This window comes from Grammomys surdaster, unplaced genomic scaffold, assembly GCF_004785775.1.
Source record: "Grammomys surdaster isolate TR1022 unplaced genomic scaffold, NIH_TR_1.0 140, whole genome shotgun sequence".
Lineage (NCBI taxonomy): Eukaryota > Metazoa > Chordata > Mammalia > Rodentia > Muridae > Grammomys > Grammomys surdaster.
Window position 1 is genome coordinate 1737032 of NW_021604598.1, and position 17259 is coordinate 1754290.

The 17259-nt window shown below is 47.9% G+C and overlaps 1 protein-coding gene across 1 annotated transcript in view; it reads right to left on the bottom strand.

Moving 5' to 3' along the window:
* Window positions 1-15416: 15416 nt before the first annotated feature.
* The window catches only part of Col5a3 (collagen type V alpha 3 chain), a 52760-nt gene continuing 50917 nt past the window's right edge, over window positions 15417-17259 (bottom strand). The window contains exons 65-67 of the mRNA XM_028763721.1: window positions 16973-17041; window positions 16429-16668; window positions 15417-16337 (exon numbers count right to left, since the gene is read on the bottom strand). Of these exons, the coding sequence (XP_028619554.1) occupies window positions 16194-16337; window positions 16429-16668; window positions 16973-17041 (453 nt within the window). The 3' untranslated portion in view covers window positions 15417-16193. The remainder of the gene's footprint in view (window positions 16338-16428; window positions 16669-16972; window positions 17042-17259) is intronic.

Below are 17259 nucleotides of genomic sequence, written 5' to 3' on the forward strand. Positions count from 1 at the left end.
ACACCTGGGCCAGCACTGTGCCTTTGCTTCCTTGATTGTCTCAAGGTTCTCAGAGTCGAGTTTTTTTTATTTTGCTTGAGACACAGTCTTGATGTTTAGCCCAGGCTGGCCTGCACTTGCCTTAGCCTACTGAGCTCTGGATTGAGAAGAGATAGAAAGAGAGTGAAGCTTGTGTCTGGCAGAGTCGAGGGTTCCACACTGTCACCAGTTCCAATCCTTCAAACCGTTAGGAATCTCACCAGAAATCCCATTTACGGGAAAGCACTAGTCCTAAACCCCTCGTGCAACCAGTGGCTTCTGGTTCTACCTTATCCAGTATAACTCCACCCACGGCGCTTCCTGAGCCACCCCGTAATCTTGTTATATATGGGGGGGGGGGGGAAGCGGTTTCTCATTGACCTTTTGGCTGGTGCCACTAAGTGTCTACATGGCTAATGCTAAGACAGTTCACTGTGACCTGTCTTGAGACGTCTGTACCCTCACTTGGGTGACTCTTTCTCTCCGTGACTCATGACTCTTCTTGGAGAAGCCCACATTCAAACTTTCAGCCATGCCTTTTCCCCTGGATGCCCTTTTCTCTTAAACCTTGTGCATCACCTTATATTAAAATATCTTGAGGGGGCTGGGGAGATGACTCAGAGGTTGAGAGAACAGGCTGCTCTTCCAGAGGACCTGAGTTCAATTCCCCAAACCCACTTGGTGGCTCACAACCATCTCTAAGTCCAGTTCTAAAGGACAGGACACCACACACGTTGCACAGGTAAACATACAATACAGGCAGCCAAAACAATCATATACACAAAAAGAAACCATATACACAATAATAAAATAATATCAATAAATAAGTAATATCAAAAAATATATTGAGCTGGGCAGTGCTGGTGCACTCCTTTAATCCCAGTATTCCAAAGGCAGGGGCAGGCAGATCACTGAATTTGAGGGTAGCCTGGTCTACAGAATGAACACAGCCTGGGCTACACAAAGAAACCCCATCTTGCAGAGGTAGATAGATAGATAGATACATAGATACATAGATATAACATAAGTATTTTATATATAATATACATGTATCTATGTTTTTAAATTCATTAAATTTTTATTTATTTTAATAATTAATATTTCTACTAATAAATATATTAAAACATAATATTCACTATATTAATATAACATATAAAATGCAATACAGTAATATAAAATATATACTATAATAAACTATATTAAAATATAATATAACATATATGATCTATTAATTATGCATCAATCATTAAAATTAATAATAACATTAATAATTAAAAATAAAATAAAGTAATGATATATTAATATACATAATGTATTTTATATACTATATAAAATATAAAACATATTTTAAAATAAAATATATTTTAAAATAGAATATATACAGCAAAATAGAATATATAAAATATAATAAACATAATAAATGCATTAATAGTTTTTAACATAATTATCATTTATTTAAAATAATATTTAATGTGTATATAATTATAACTTTATTAAATTATTATAGGATATATAATTTAAATTATATTATGTTCTATATTATTGTATAATAGATCATATATTTTTTATATATGTATAGCATATATAAAAAATTGAGTCCTAGAAAGATGGCTCAGCAGCAGGTAGGAGCACAGGCTACTCTTACAGAGGTCCTGAGTTCAGTTTCCAGCATCCATGATGGGCAGCTCACAAATGCCCGTAACTCCAGTTTCACAGGTAGGAAGCCCTCTCTGGCCTCTGGCTATCTAGTACACACATAAATAAAAATAAATTTTAAAAAATTCTGTGTTTGGATGCTTTGCCTTCATGGATCTCAGTATACCATATGTTTGCCTGGTGTCCCAGAAAACCAGAAGATATCATGGGATCCCCTGGGACAGGGGCTACAGATGACTGTGACTCACCAATCACCAGCATACAATTGTGTGCTAGGGGTCAAATTCTCCAAGGGCAACCAGTGCTCTTAACCACTGAGCCCTCCCTCCAGCCTTCCAAAATAAATGCATATATAAAAGGGAAGCCGAGCAGTTGTGATGTGCACCTTTAATTCCAGCTCTCACCAGGCAGAGGCAGGTGGATCTCTATGAGTTCAAGGCCAGCCTGGTCTACAGAGAGAGTTCCAGGACAGTCAGGACCACAGAGAAACCCTGCCTCGAAAAGAAAACAAATCAAAGAGAGAGAGAGAGAGAGATCTTTAATAAAATCCCCAACTCTGTTTCATAAACTGAAATTCTCTTCTGTGTCAGAGTCATAAATCTCAGTGTAGCCTGAGCTGGAACCTCTACAGGGGAAATTCTCAGGCTGCCGAGGATGCTGTATACACTCGTGTCTCTGTCCCCTCAGGATGCCGGGCTTCATGGTCAGTTCCTTGACCCTCTTGTATAGGGGATCGAAGCTCCAGTAGTTGTTTCCTGCCTCCCTACTAGGAAAAGGCAGCAGCTCATTGGTGAGCCAGCGAGACTGGCTCCACCTCTAGCCCCATCCTCCAAGCCGGCTGCGATTTATACTACCAAGTTCCCTGGGGTCTCACTTCACTTTCTGTTGCTGTAATACAAAACCCAAGGCTGTCCCACACAGTGGGAGGAGAAAACCAACTCTACAGGTCGTCCCTTGACCTCTGCACGTGTGCCATAACATATGTACACACACATACACACTTTTTAAAAAAAAAATTTAAAAGAACAGAGGTCTAGAGGCCTGCCCGCTGCCACACAGCTCTGGTGGGCAAAAGACAATCAAAGGCTTGCCCACCGCTCGACCCAACCACAGTGGGAGCCGCTACAATGTTCAAGTATGTAGTAGACACATGGGAGAGGAAGAGAAGCTGAGTGGTTTGAGCTCTAAGAAGAGACATGGAACTGGAGATTTAGGGTGGGGAGGAAGAGCCTGTTGTGAGTAGCCTGCCCTGCCACCTAAGGCCATGGTGAAGTCCCAGCCCACGCGGCAACTGAGGGCCATGTTTAGATCCATGGACGTACAGCAGCAGGGAACTGTATTGATATCTGTGGCTCATATTATTATCAAAGGCCATGAAGATATCCCTGGAACCAAGTTAATATTCAAGAGCTGTGCAGAGCTGTGCCCCACCTCCCACCCATGGCATCTCAGGAGATCTGACCCCACCCCTTGCAGGTTGTACTCGGGAGAGCAGGCCCTTCACCATGCCTGGGCAACATAGAGCTGGCCTGGTGGTGGGAGCCAGGCAAACTTTGCCATGAGGTGGTGTGGGTGCAGGAGAGATGCTCTCCCCCCCAACCCCCACCACCTGTGGCAGGTTGGAGAGCTGGCCCCCAGTCATGAAAGCCAAGAGCTGTCCCTGCCCTTCACCAGCTGCAACACTCTGGAAAGCACACACACACACACACACACACACACAGAGAGAGAGAGAGAGAGAGAGAGAGAGAGAGAGAGAGAGAGAGAGTTTAGCTGGCCCTGGTGGCATGCCCCAAGGGCATGAAAGCATGAAAGCTGACCCTGACAGAGCTCGCCCTGGTGGTGTGGGTGTGGGAGAGCTGTCGGGCTGGCCACCCCTGACATCTCTCAGGCCCAGATCCAGGACTTTGAGATGTCCCATCCCAACATCTACCTCACAGATGAAGAGGCCTGTCCTTCAGATCCAAAGCTGCAGGATCTCCATGACACAAGGCAGCAGCAGGATATCTGAGAGGAGTCTGTGAGGATCCAGTATTGACAGCATAGCAGAAACCAGAGGCCTCTAACCAGACCAATGACACACTATAATGAACGTTTGCAAGCACAGCAGTGTGGAAAGGGGTATACTGTGGGATGCACTGTGGGATGCACGGTGACCCTACAGCTTCCATGACAAGATGGTTTTGTTTTTGTTTTATCTTTTATTTTCTTTTGGGGGAAGGTTACAAGGGTGGAGGGCAGATATGAAGGGATGGGGAGACGTGTGGGACCGGAGTGCATGATGTGAAATTCACAAAGAATCAATAAAAAAGTTAAACAAACCAACAGAGGTCTATCTGTTTGAGTCTAGTTAGAGTCTCATGGTGCTGGTAGCGGGGGTGGGTAGGTGGGGTGTTTGTAGTGGGCATATAAGGAAGAGGTCACAGGGCAGGACAGAGAGCCATAAGGTACAGAAGCCAACCTGATCTGTGCATGACCCACTTTCAGGGCATGGTGGTACTTACAGGCTCTTCATTCCAGCACTCAGAGGCAGAGGCTGGCAGAATCCTTGTGTTCAAGACCTGCCTTGTCTACATTGAGCTAGAGGGACATAGTGAGACTCTGTCTTAAAACACACACACACAAACACACACACACACACGCACACACGCACACGGGGAGGGGGAGGAAGAGGGGGTGGGAGAGGGAGGGAGGAAGGGAAGGAGAGAGGGAGGGAGGAAGGTAAGGAGGGAGGGAGGGAGGGAGGGAGGGAGGGAGGGAGGGAGGGAGGGAGAGGGAGACAGAGAGAGAGGGAAAGACAGAGAGACAGAGAGAGACACAGAGAGAGAACAACAAAAAGCCCGGCCAGGCCATCCCGAGTGGGAAGTAAGCAGGATCCCATAACCTCCCTCTACCCTTATGAAGTCCTCTTCAAGAGTAGCCAGTGCTCTTTACTGCACTGTCTCTCAGCGCCCCCTAGTGGTTGCATCACCGTCCACTAAGCCCCGCCTTTTAAAGGTTCCATTAACCTCTAGACCAAGCTTCCACTATTTAAACTCCAGGGAGGGGAGAGGGGAAAGCCACATCACACTCTAGCTCCTGGTGTGGCTCTTGCTTCCCAGGATAAACCCTGAAGAGGTGTTTGGGGTGGGACTGTGGGGTTTCACTTGGTAAACAGCCGGCTTCTTTAGCATGAGGACATATGAATTCAGGTCCCCAGCACCCACGAGAAAATCTGGGTGTGGTGGAGGCAGGCAGATTCCATGGCCAAACTGGTCCTCGAATGTCTGCACTTGTTTGGATTTGGGACAGAGTTACATGGACCCCTGAAGCTCCAGTCAGCACAGCTGAACCAACGAGCAAGTTTAGTGAGACACCCTGACTCAAAACCAAACCAAACCAGACCAAACCAGACCAAAAGTGCAGAGAAAACACTCAACATCAGCCTCTCTCCATATGTGCATACATATGTGCATGGACATGCACACACACATACACTGACAAGCATTCCACATTCACAACACGCAACATACACCAGACAGAGCACAATACACAAAACTGACAACAAAATATTTCAGTATTTCACAAGACACATCATCTATACCATAGCATAAACAGAACACAACAAACCCAACACTCAACATACCATACCCAACACAGCATATACAACGCATTGCACACAACACACAAAACACACCACACACAGGACACAACCTGACACACCATACACAAAATACTCAGCACACATTCAAAATGCCACATGCACACATTGTTTTTAAAGATGTTATTGCTTGGTTTGGGGACAGAGCATCCTGTAGCCCAGGCTGGCCTAGGGCTTGCTCTATAACCAGATACAAACTTGCTTCTGCCTCCCAGGAAATATTCAGGAATCCTTCCAGCAGACAAGAGCCTCCTCCTTGTGCAGCCTGACACCTCAGGGCTTTGAGTAACCATCTGCCCTCCTCCTACACCAGAAACACCCTTTAATTTAAATTACCTTTTCTGGCTTGTCTCCAGATAAACAGCACTAGGCTAAGTCCCCTCACACCTTTCTTCCTTGAATTCTCTCTCTCTCTCTCTCTCTCTCTCTCTCTCTCTCTCTCTCTCTCTCTCTCATATATATCATTTTGTGTATAACTTACAGGAAGGAGTAGGTTCTCTTTTTCACCATGTGAGTACCAGGGACTGAACTCAGGTCATCAGGCTTAGTGGCAAGTAGCTTTAACTCTGAGCCGTCTCATTAGTCCTGTCTTCTCCCTTCTTCCTCTTCCTCTTCCTCCTCTTCCTCCTCTCTTTCCTCTCTCTCCTCTCTTTCTTCCCTTCCGTCCCTGTTTCCTGCTATGCTAAGACTGAAACTCCAGCCTCAAGCATGCTAGATGAGCAGTACTCCTGCACTGTACCCTAGTCCTAGTCCCTTGTATTCTTGCAAGTACCCTGTGAGGATGACCTTGAACTCCTGACCCTCTTGTTTCCATTGCTTAGGTGCTGCATCCCCACATCTAGTTTATATGATGCTGGGATGGAACCCGAAGCTTTTGTGGTAGGCAAGCATTCTACCAACATAGCCCAGCTCCAGCCCTGACTCATGTTAAACTCCAGATTTGGAGGTAGCAGGAGTATCTGTGGGGCCTCTCCACGCCAGGTGAGGCAATGCTCCCTCAGTACTCCCACCTGGCATCTCCTCAGGATCCTGTCAGATAGATCCACATCAGTCTCCCAGTCCCCCCTGCCTAGCTGCCTCCGCAGCAGGAGAACGGGTTTCATCTGTGTCCCCAAAGAAGCTCTCAAGGGAGGCTTGAGTTTCACCCAGACCCTTGGTCTCATCACAGACTTCTTCCTCCCTTCAGTCATTTGTCAGTGTCTAGCCACTGCTGCCTGAGAACTGGGGGACCTGCCAGCATCAGGCACATGCGTGAGCTCGTTGACCCAGTTACAGAGATGGGAACTTGGCCTCCAGTTGCTCTGGCAGAATATTAAGCAACTGATATACAAACATCACAGCGCAGGCAGTCACAGTGAATGTGGTGGTGCATGCCCGTCATGCCAGCACTCAGAAGGTGGAAACAGGAGGATCAGGAGTTCTAGGTCATCCTTTTGAAAACAAAACAACAGGTCTGGCAGTGGCAGCGCACACCTTTTGTCCTAGTCCTCGGGTGGCAGAAGCAAGAGAATCTCTGTGAGTTCAAGGCCAGCCTGGTCTGCCGAGTAAGTTCCAGGGCAGCCAGGGCTCCATGGAGAAACCCTGTCTGGAAAAACCAAACCAAAGCAAAAAACAAAAACCAGGAGCTAGGGAGATGGCTCAGTTAGTGGACTACTTACTGCAAAAGTGTGAAGGCCTGAATTCAATCCTCAAGACTGGGTGTGGTGAAAGTCACCTGTAATCCCAGCACCAGGGAGGCAGAGACACAGGGTCCCTGGGACTCAGTCTCCAACCAGCCTGGCTGAGTCAGTGAGCTCCCAGGTCGGTGATAAACCATGTCTAATATTTTTTTTAAAAATAATAAAAGTAGGAAGAGGTCTTGTTGAAAACAAGAAGTTCAGCAGGTCCACATAATCCAAATATTGTTTATATAAGTGAAGTTGTCAAAGGAAGCAATAAAGCAACTGTCTCCATACATGTGCTCACACACAGCCCCGCCCCACGTGTGTGCACACATTTACACACATAGAAAAAGTTAAAGAACAAGCAAACCATAAGAGAGTCTAAGAGATGACTCAGTAGATAAAAGGCTTGCTGTACATGCACAAGGACGCTGGGTTCGGATCCACAGCACCACAGTAAAAAACTGGGCTGTAACCCTAGCATTTGGGGGTGAGACAGGCAGATCCTGCAAACGTACTTGCCAGACAGTGTAGCTTAAACAGTGAGCTTCAGTCCAGTGATAGACCTCGTCTCAAGGAAATAAGATGGGGAGAAAGAGAGGACCCCGTTTGATTGTTTGATATCTTACATGCAGCAGGCAGGCATACGCTCCCTCAAATGCACACACACACACACACACACACACACCACCACCACCACCACCACCACCAATATGCATAAAACACACCTTACATGCACACAGAAGACAGGACAGGCAAAAGAGCTCAGCAAATAAAGGGACTTGCCTCCAAAGCTAACCATCTGAGTTTGGTCCCTTGAACCTTCATGGTAGAGGAGAGAACTGAATTCTGCATGTTGTTTTCTGACCTGTACACCCATGCTGTGGACAGGAATGAATAAAATGTAATGAATAAAAAAATTCATGGTCTGGCAGGGTGTGTCCTGGCTTAATCCCAGTACTGGGAGGCAGAAGCAGGTAGAGCCCTGTGAGTTCAAGGCTAGCTTGGTCTATACAGAGTTCCAGGACAGCCTCTCTCTCTCTCTCTCTCTCTCTCTCTCTCTCTCTCTCTCTCATTCTCTCTCTCTCTCTCTCCTTTCTTTCTTTCTTTCTTTCTTTCTTTTCTTTTTTTTTTTTTTTTGGTTTTTCAAGACAGGGTTTCTCTGTGTAGCCCTGGCTGTCCTGGAACTCACTCTGTAGACCAGGTTAACCTCGAACTCAGAAATCCTCCTGCCTCTGCCTCCCAAGTGCTGGGATTAAAGGCGTGCACCACCACTGCCCGGCCAGGACAGTCTCAAATGAATAAATAAATAAATAAATAAATAAATAAATAAATAAATAAATAATTTAAATAAAATAAAAGTAAAAAAAGAAAGAAAAGAATGTTTAAACCCCTAAGGCTAATGGTCAGCAAGTGAACTCACTTGCACAGACAGTTCATAAAGAGCATACTACAGAAGCACAGTTAGGGCACAGTCACCCCCCAGCCCCATCACTGGCAGGGAGTACACACACACAGACACACACACACACCCATGAGGCCACACTAATACCCTCTGACACACAAGCAGCCACTCCAGAGGCGTGGGAATGAGCCTGGGAGAAGGGGGCCACGGAGGCCAGGATGACTCAGGAGCCCTCAGTGGGAACAGAGGAGGGAAGGAGGGAGGGCCACAGGCCAGAGCATGTGCTTTCCATCACAGGCCTGGGAACTGCGGTCCGAGCTGGCGGGACAAGGAGGCCCAGTAAGGCTCCCTGGTTCTGCCAAGACAGGAAGCAGAGCCCTCATCTGTGGTCACGGGAAACTTGGAACTCCGCTTAGAAATCAAGCAGCTCCTACCACTGAGGAGTCAGACTTCCGCCCTCTCCCTAGCTGGGGGTGGGGTGTCCATGTTTATTTCCACTCCTGCAGTAACTTGAGAAGGGGTTTCACCAGAGACTATAGTGAAGCTCAGAGAGGCTAAGCTGCTTATCCAAGGCCACACAGCTAGGAAGGGTTGGAGTTAGAATTCTAGCTTAGAGAATAAGCAACTACAGCTCCATCCACAAGGAGAGCCACAAGGAGTGGCAGAGCGTATCCCAGGCTCTGGCTGCATTGGTTTGTGGGAACATAAAAAGGCTAGTGTCAGTTGGATATGGTAATACATGCCTGTCATTCTACACAAGCAAAGGCAGGAGGATCCTGAGGTTCCAGGCAGCCTGGGCTACATAGCCAGACCCTGCCTCAACTACAATAGCACAGGGTCTCCATCTGCAGCTCAGCGGCTAGAGCACTTCCCTGCCATCCACAAAGCCCTGAGCTCCACCCCTAACACCACAAAGACCACTGTGGTGAGGCTGGCCATCCTGACACCTGGGAGGAGCAGCCTGGGAGGTGGACAGTTAGCCGACATCCTTTTATTTTATTTGGGGGTGGGGGCAGGGCTTAGATGAAGTTTCACAAATAACCCAAGCTAGCCTCAAATTATGTAGCCAGAGATGTCCTTGAACTTGTGGGTTACATGAAATTCTGTCCATAATTCAAGAAAGGGAGGGAGGGAGGGAGGGAAGGAGGAAGAAGAGGGAGGGAGGGAGAAGAAGGAGGGAAAGAAGGAGGGAGGAAGGAAGAGAATGATGGAGGGAAAGAGGGAGGGGGGACAAAAACAAGAAAGAGAATGGGAAGAAGGGAGAAAGACAAGAGCAGAGGCTGGGACAACATCTGTGAACAAGAGTGTCTTTAGGGCAAGCGGATCTGAGTTCAGAGTTCCAGGAGCCACAAGTCTGATCCTGTGCATATGTAACCCCAGCACTGTGGGGGTGCAAACAAGGAGACCCCTGGGGCTTACTCCAGCAGTGCTCCACGTTCTGTGAGATCCTGTCTGATAGGAAAAAGACAGGGTAGGGGATGCAGAGAGAGCAGGGACCTTGACATCCTCCTCTGGTCTTCCTGTGTGAACAAGGGCTCTCTCTCTCTCTCTCTCTCTCTCTCACACACACACACACACACACACACACACATACACACACAGAGAGAGAGAGAGAGAGAGAGAGAGGAAAGGGAAAGGGTAAGAGGAGGGAAGGATAGATAGATGGCTAGATAGAGAAATGGTTGGATGGATGGATGGACGGACGGACAGACAGACAGACAGACAGACAGCAACAATGACAAGCATGAGTTGAATGTGTCCCAGCTCCACATGTGTCTGCATGTGCCTGATCTGCTGCAGCTCTGCATGCCCAGGTGCACAATCCCTGCTGGGCATCCCCACAAATGGCTCCCTGTGCAGCCCAGACAGCCCCTTGCTGGCCTCTGCACCTCAGCTGGGAACAAGGGCTATCAGTAGATGCTGAGGAAACAAAACAATTAATTAGAGCTGCTGAATATGCAAATCAGCTGGGGGCTTTCCCAACAGCCCTAGAGTGCTGGCAATGACACTGGGTAAAAGCTGAGCTGAGCTCAGAATGGAATTCCCTCCTCACACCTTTGTCAATTAACCTGAAATTTACAGGGTTGAGTTGCTCATTCATTAACAAGCTCCTGGCTGATTAAAGCATCCTCATTAAGCTATACACTAATCATCCCTTCTATCCAAAAGGCAATCCTTGGGGTATGTGAGGTGGGACTGAAAAACCAAGGAAGACCTGCACTCAGACCCTGGGCCACAGGAGTGGAGACCTGGCTCACTGGGTAGACAGCTTGCCTGGCATGCACAAACTCAGGGAGTCCATCCTGAGCACTGCATAAAACCTCGAAGAGATGGGTGTAGAACAGCAAAACCAAGGAAGATCAGAAAATCATGGAAGCACATAGCTGTAATCCTAGCACTTGGGGGTAGAGGCAGAAGGATCAAGAGTTTGGGGTCATCATCCTCAGCAAGTATGAGGCTAGCCTGGGGTACATGAGACTCTCAAATACAATAGAGTGTTCGTGAAGTGTTGAGCCCAGGTGAGGTAGTTGTACTTCTTTTTGTGCACTGGCAGGTTGAAGTGTGTGTGTGTGTGTGTATGTGTGTGTGTGTGTATGTGTGTGTGTGTGTGTATGTAGCCCATGTATTCATGTGCACCTTAGCGTGAAGGCCGGAGGACAACCTCCATGGTCATTCCTCAATCATCCATCCTGATTTCTGTGTCAGGGTCTTTCATTGGCCTGGAGACTGCCAAGTAGACTGGGGTGGCTGGCCATCAAGTTCCAGGAATTCATCCGTCTCCACATCCTCAGCTCTGAAGTTACAAGCACAAGCCATCATAACTTCTGGAAGGCCAACGGAGCTCCTCGTGCTTGCAATCCAAGCCCTGCGCTGACTAAGCTAGGGCCTGGGCTGTTTATTGTCTCATTGAGATAGGGCCTTGTGGAGCCCAGGCTAGCCCCCAACTGAATTTGTAGCCGATGATTGTGTTGAAGTCCTGAACTCCCTGCCTCCATCACCCAGGTGCTGGGATAATGAGAAAGTGGCATCTGGTTCATCCCATGCTGGGAATAGAACCAGATCTTTGTGCATGCTAGGCCAGCCCTTTGCCAGCTGAGACCTAGCTCCAGAAAACGTACTTATCATTATCCCACTAAGCAATGACTATTCATACAACATTTACATTGTATCAGGTTTTGTAAGTTATTAAGACACAGCTTATTCATCTGTATTTGTTTATTTGTGGTACTTGGAATGGAACCCAGAGTCTTGCATATGCCAGATAACTGCTCTACCAGAGAGCCACACCCAGCCCCTATTGCACCATGGGGAATTCAAGGTAGAGGCTCTGTCCACAAGTTTGTGCATAACCCTTAAAAAATATTTTCTTAAGGTTGGAGAGATGATTCAGCAGTTAAGAGCATGACTTATCTTCCAAAAGACCAGGGTTTGATTTCTGGTACCCATATGGTGGCTTCCAACTGTCTGTAGCTCCAGCTCCAGTGGATTGATCACCCTCTTCTGGGTTGTATGGGCACTGAATGCACACGGTGTACAGACACACAGGCAGGCACATACACTCCATCTCCCCCAACTCCCATCACACACACACACACACACACACACACTGTCTCACTGTGTATTCCTGCTGGCCTGAAACTGCTGACCAGACCAGCTTTGAACACACGGAGAACTACCTACCTCTACCTCCCAAGTGCTAGCATTAAAGTCATGTGCCACCATGCCTAGCCAATAAAATTTTTAATTATTCATTTAGTGGAGTGTGGTGTGTGTGTGTGCAAGTGCGCGCATAGTGAGGGCAGCAGAAGACAACTTGCAGGAACTGGTTCTCTCCTTCCACTAAGCATGTTCCGGGGATTAAACACAAGCCATCAAGCTTAGCAGCAGCAAGCATTTACCCACAGAGTCATGCCCAAGCCCTTTAACTCTGTGTCTATAAAAATGTCCAGAGAATCTTCAGATCAAAGACTAGTGAGGCTGCCTAGGGCTCACTGTTACAGAGAAAAGCAGTTGCTTATGGCTACTGATTTTTTTCTGGGTTGATATGAACATCCTAAAACTGTGGTAATGGTAAGACAAGATTTGAATTTACTAAAAACCACTTAATTGTGTATTTTAAATGAGTGAATTGCATGTTATACAAACCATAATTCCACCATGCTGTTTTTGAAAGCTCCAGGCAAGTATCTAACCCTCAAGTCCCTCAAAATCCACCTTCATCTCAACTGGCTCTATACTGAGTCTCAAGATGGCCATGTTCATCTCGAGTCCCAGCAGCCCCCACGTCAGTATATCCCACCAGTGAGATCAGTCCCACGATGTCTGAGATAGGTCTTGCTATATGGCCCAAGCTGGTGTCAGTCATAATCCTCTTGCTTGGCTTGGTCTCTCTATAACAGACTTCCAGACCTTAGAAAAACTGATGCCACGTTAGAGGCACCATTCCAACCTTAAAACCCAGCACACAGGCCAAAATGAGAACAAAGACCTAATCCATCAAAGACCTGGTCGATAGTCCCAGGAACCAGGAGAGTCTCTAAATGTGCTAACATTGCTTTTTGGCTTCTGTAGTTCTGCTTCTTGCTAATTCAAATGTGTCAACAGGGATGTGGTTTTTGTGTGAAAAATCAAAAGACACACACACACAAAACCCAAAGAACTGTGAGAACAGGGATGTGTGATTTTGGCACATCACCTGTGCAGCCTCCACCAAGGTTGTGCCACTAAACTTGACTGAGTTGTGTGTGTGTGTGTGTGTGTGTGTGTGTGTGTGTGAATTTTTTCCACTCGGCTCGCCCTGAACTGGTGCCCAGACCTTACCCTCTGTTCGTTTCACCTATCATGATATCCAACAGGAACCTCTGGAACCATCCTCCTGGGCAAACCAGAGACTTGAAGGCCTAAAAACTGTCAACATGGAGAACTGGGGCTCAGCTGCAGAGTGCTGACCTCGAATGCATGAAGCCCTGGGTCCCACCTCCAGCAGGGCATTATCCAGCTGTGGAGGTGCATGCCTGTGATCCCAGCACTGGGAAGGTAGAAACAGGAAGATCAGGAGTTCAAGGTCATCCCCGGCTGTATAAAGGTTTCATGACAGGCTGAGCTACATGACTATCTTTGAGGGAAAGAAGAAGAAGGAAGAGGAAGGAGGGAGGGGGAGGAGGAAGAGGACAAGAACAACAAGAAAAAGAACAAGAAGAAGAACAAGAAGGAGGAGGAGGAGCAGGAACAGGAGCAGGAGCTGGAGGAGAAGAACAAAAGAACAAGAAGAAGAAGAAGAAGGAGGAGGAGGAGGAGGAGGAGGAGGAGGAGGAGGAGGAGGAGGAGGCCGGGTGGTGGTGGCATATGCCTTTAATCCCAGCACTTGGGAGGCAGAGGCAGGAGAATTTCTGAGTTCAAGGCCAGCCTGGTCTATAGAGTGAGTTCCAGGACAGCCAGGACTACACAGAGAAACCCTGTCTCGAAACAAAACAAAACAAAACAAAACAAAACAAAACAAAACAAAACAAAAACAAAAAACAAAAAAAGAAGGAGAAGGAAGAACAAGAGAAGAAGAACAGGAACAAGAAGAACAAGAGCAAGAAGAACAAAAACAAGAAGAACAAGAACAACAAGAAGAACAAGAAGAACAAGAGCAAGAGCAAGAAGAATATGTAGCCCTGGCTATCCTGGAATTTGCTCTGTAGATAGACCAGGCAGACCTTAAACTCCCAGAGATCTTCCTGCCTCTGCATCCCCAGGACTAAATACATCTACTATCATCCCTGGCCTGGTTCAAATCTTAAATTTTTATTCTTACGTGTATTTATTGGAAGAAAAGAGTACACATGCATACGTAGGTCAGCGAATAGCGTACAGGAGTTGACTCTCTTCTTCCACCATGTGAGTTCTGGGGATTGAACTCAGGTTACCAGTATAGGTGGCAAGCACCTTTAGTTGCTGAGCTGTGGTGGTTTGATTGGTACGACTGGCCCATAGGGAGTGGCCCATAGGGAGGTGTGGCCTTGTTGGAGTAGATGTGGCCTATTTGGAGGAAGTACATCACTGTGTGGGTGGGCTTTGAAGCTCTGCCCAGTGCCGAAGAGTTAGCCCTCTCCTGGCTGCAGTTGGATCAAGATGTAGAACTCCGAGCTCCTTCTCCAGCACCATGCCTGCCTGGATGCTGCCATGCTTCCTGCCATGATAATAATGGACTAAACCTCTGAACTTGTAAGCCAGCCCTAATTAAATGTCATCCTTTATAGAAGTTGTCTTGTTCATGGTGTCTCTTCACAGCAATTGAAATCCTGAGACATGAGCCATCTTGCTAGTCCCATGATTTGAATCTTAAATGTCTCCCAAAGCAAACGAGGTATGGTGGCACACGTAATTAATCTCAGCACTTGGAAAGCAGAGGCAGGTGGATTTCTGAGTTTGAGGCCAGCCTTGTCTACAGAGTGAGTTCCAGGACAGCCAGGGCAAAAAGAAACCCTGTCTTGAAAAACCAAGCCAAAAAAAAAAAGAAAGGAGGAGGAGGAGAAAAAGAAAAAGGAGGAGGAGGAGGAGGAAGAGGAGGGAGGAAGGAGAGGAGGAGGAGGAGGAGGAGGAAGAGGAAGAAGAAGAAGAAGAAGAAGAAGAGAGAAGAGAGAGAGAGGGAGGGAGAGAGAGGGAGGGAGGGAGAGAGAGAGAGAGAGAGAGAGAGAGAGAGAGAGAGAGAGAGAGGGGGGACTAAGGTGTTGCTGCCAAACCTGAGAACTGGAGTTCAGTCTGTGGAATGGAACCCACTTAAAGGAGAGAAACAAGTCCTACAAGTTGTCCTTTAACCTATACACACACACAAACACACACACAAACACACACACATACACACAAACACACACACACTCTGGCCTCCACACATGCCGTGGCCTCCACACACATGCTCTGGCCTCCACACACATGCTCTGGCATCCACACACATGCTCTGGCATCCACACACACGCTCTGGCCTCCACACACATGCTGTGGAATTCCCCCTCCCAACAAATGAAACATTTTAAAGAGAAGAAGAGAAGAAGAGCACAGTTCCTTCGTTTATTCTTGAGATGGCAATTTTGCCCTGTGTCCTGGGGAGGAGGGCTGCATAGGTTAGGGAGGGTAGAGATCCTTCTGGAATCTCTCATCATATCCCAGACTTCCTTCAGAAGGAAGCAGATTAAATAGACCACAAACCATTCATTCCCCTTTTCAGACAGTTCCCAGTTATGAGCAGGGCAGCACCATTTAGGATCCTGATTTATGCCCAGCATCTTGGTCGACACAAGGCTTGGGAACATGGGAGTGGGGCAGAGTCCGAAATGGAGACAGTGCAGAGCTGGGTCAAGGAAGCAGAAGGAAGGCACATCTTAGGGAGGGATGTCCTGCTTTGATCTTGCTTTACCTCTTTTGCTCAAAGAAAGAAAAGGAATGAGAGGGAAGGTCCCAGCCAGGGATCGGGAGGTATCCAGTGCTTAACAATGGAAAGGAATAGCACCAAAGGCCTGGGGGAGGGGTGGAGAGGCAGGGGTGGGGCTTCATTGGCTCTGAGTTAAAAGTCTACTGCATGGAGGTCTGGGGTTGGGGGTGGGCAATGGATGGTTGGATGGAGGGGAGAAGCCAGCAGACAGTTGGGTATCCCACCTGGGATAAGTAGACAGAGGGAGATGGGCTCTCCACCCTCACCCCGACAAGGGAGAAATAGTCCGAGTCACACAACCCTGGGTCTAGAGTCCCTGGTGATAAACAGAATGGCCTCAAAGCCTCAGCACCAAGTAGCCCCATGCGGGGCTCCCTTCAGCTTCCTTCCCACCTCAAAAGTTCAGCTGCTAAAGCAGATGGAGCCAAGCTCAAACCCAAACTTCTGGTTCGACTGGCCAAAGTCAGTGGCAGCCACATCCCACAGAGGCAGAAAACCTGCAGAAGAGCTGAGTTCAAAGACAGTCTTCGCCTGTCCCTTCCGAACCTGGCCATGAGAAGGCATGGAGAAATTAGAGGGTGGTGAGGAGAGCCTTCCCCACTCCATGACTGTCAGCCCCCTGGATCCACGGCCTTACCCGGCAGCCATCATGGGAGACTTTGACGGTAGCTGCTGTTGTCTGGTTGAAGGACAGCTCTTCCCAGTTGGTCCCTTGGAAGCGGATGGAGCGGCTGTGGTCACCTGCAGCTTCATCCAGCCAGGCCGCTGAGTTCTGGCAGGTGTAAGTGAATCTCTGATGGGCTGCAGCACTCAACAACTTCAGGAAGGTCAACTGGACCACATTCACCGGGGAGCCGTCAGCATCTATGTAGGAGAACTGTAGTGGGGTAAAGTAGGGTGAGGGGCTTCATCAGCCCGTGCTCCTGCTGAGGAAGATATCTGCCAGTCCACCTGCAGTCTACCTACAGGCCTGACACTTCTGCCACATCTCAAGTAGCCCAAAGTGGTCTTAGATTCATGATGCAGCTGAGAATGGCCTTCAACAACTGAAATTCCTATTTGTGTGGTGCTAGGAATGGAGCCTAGGGCTTCATAGAGAAGTGTATGTCCGTATCTGGCTATCCCGTTTACCAGTTCCCACCAATTCTAATGTCATCCTCCGTGTCAGCATTTAAACCCACCTTCTTCCCTCGGCGGAAGGTGCTGTACCAGCCACCAGGCTTTTCTCGGGACCAGGAGGCCAGTTTCACCTGAGGGAGGATGGGAAGGTCATTGAGCCCCAACCCAAGTCCCCTCTGCCTCCTCATACTGGACATCATGGATCATGGATGGCATAGGCTGTGCCCTTGGCAAGGACACAGCAAAGGGGGCTGGGATTGGTCCACAGCTCCCTCCCCCTCACACACAGCAACTCCCAGGAGTCTCTGTGACTGGATGAAACCCAGGGCTCTGCCTACCTCAAGTACAG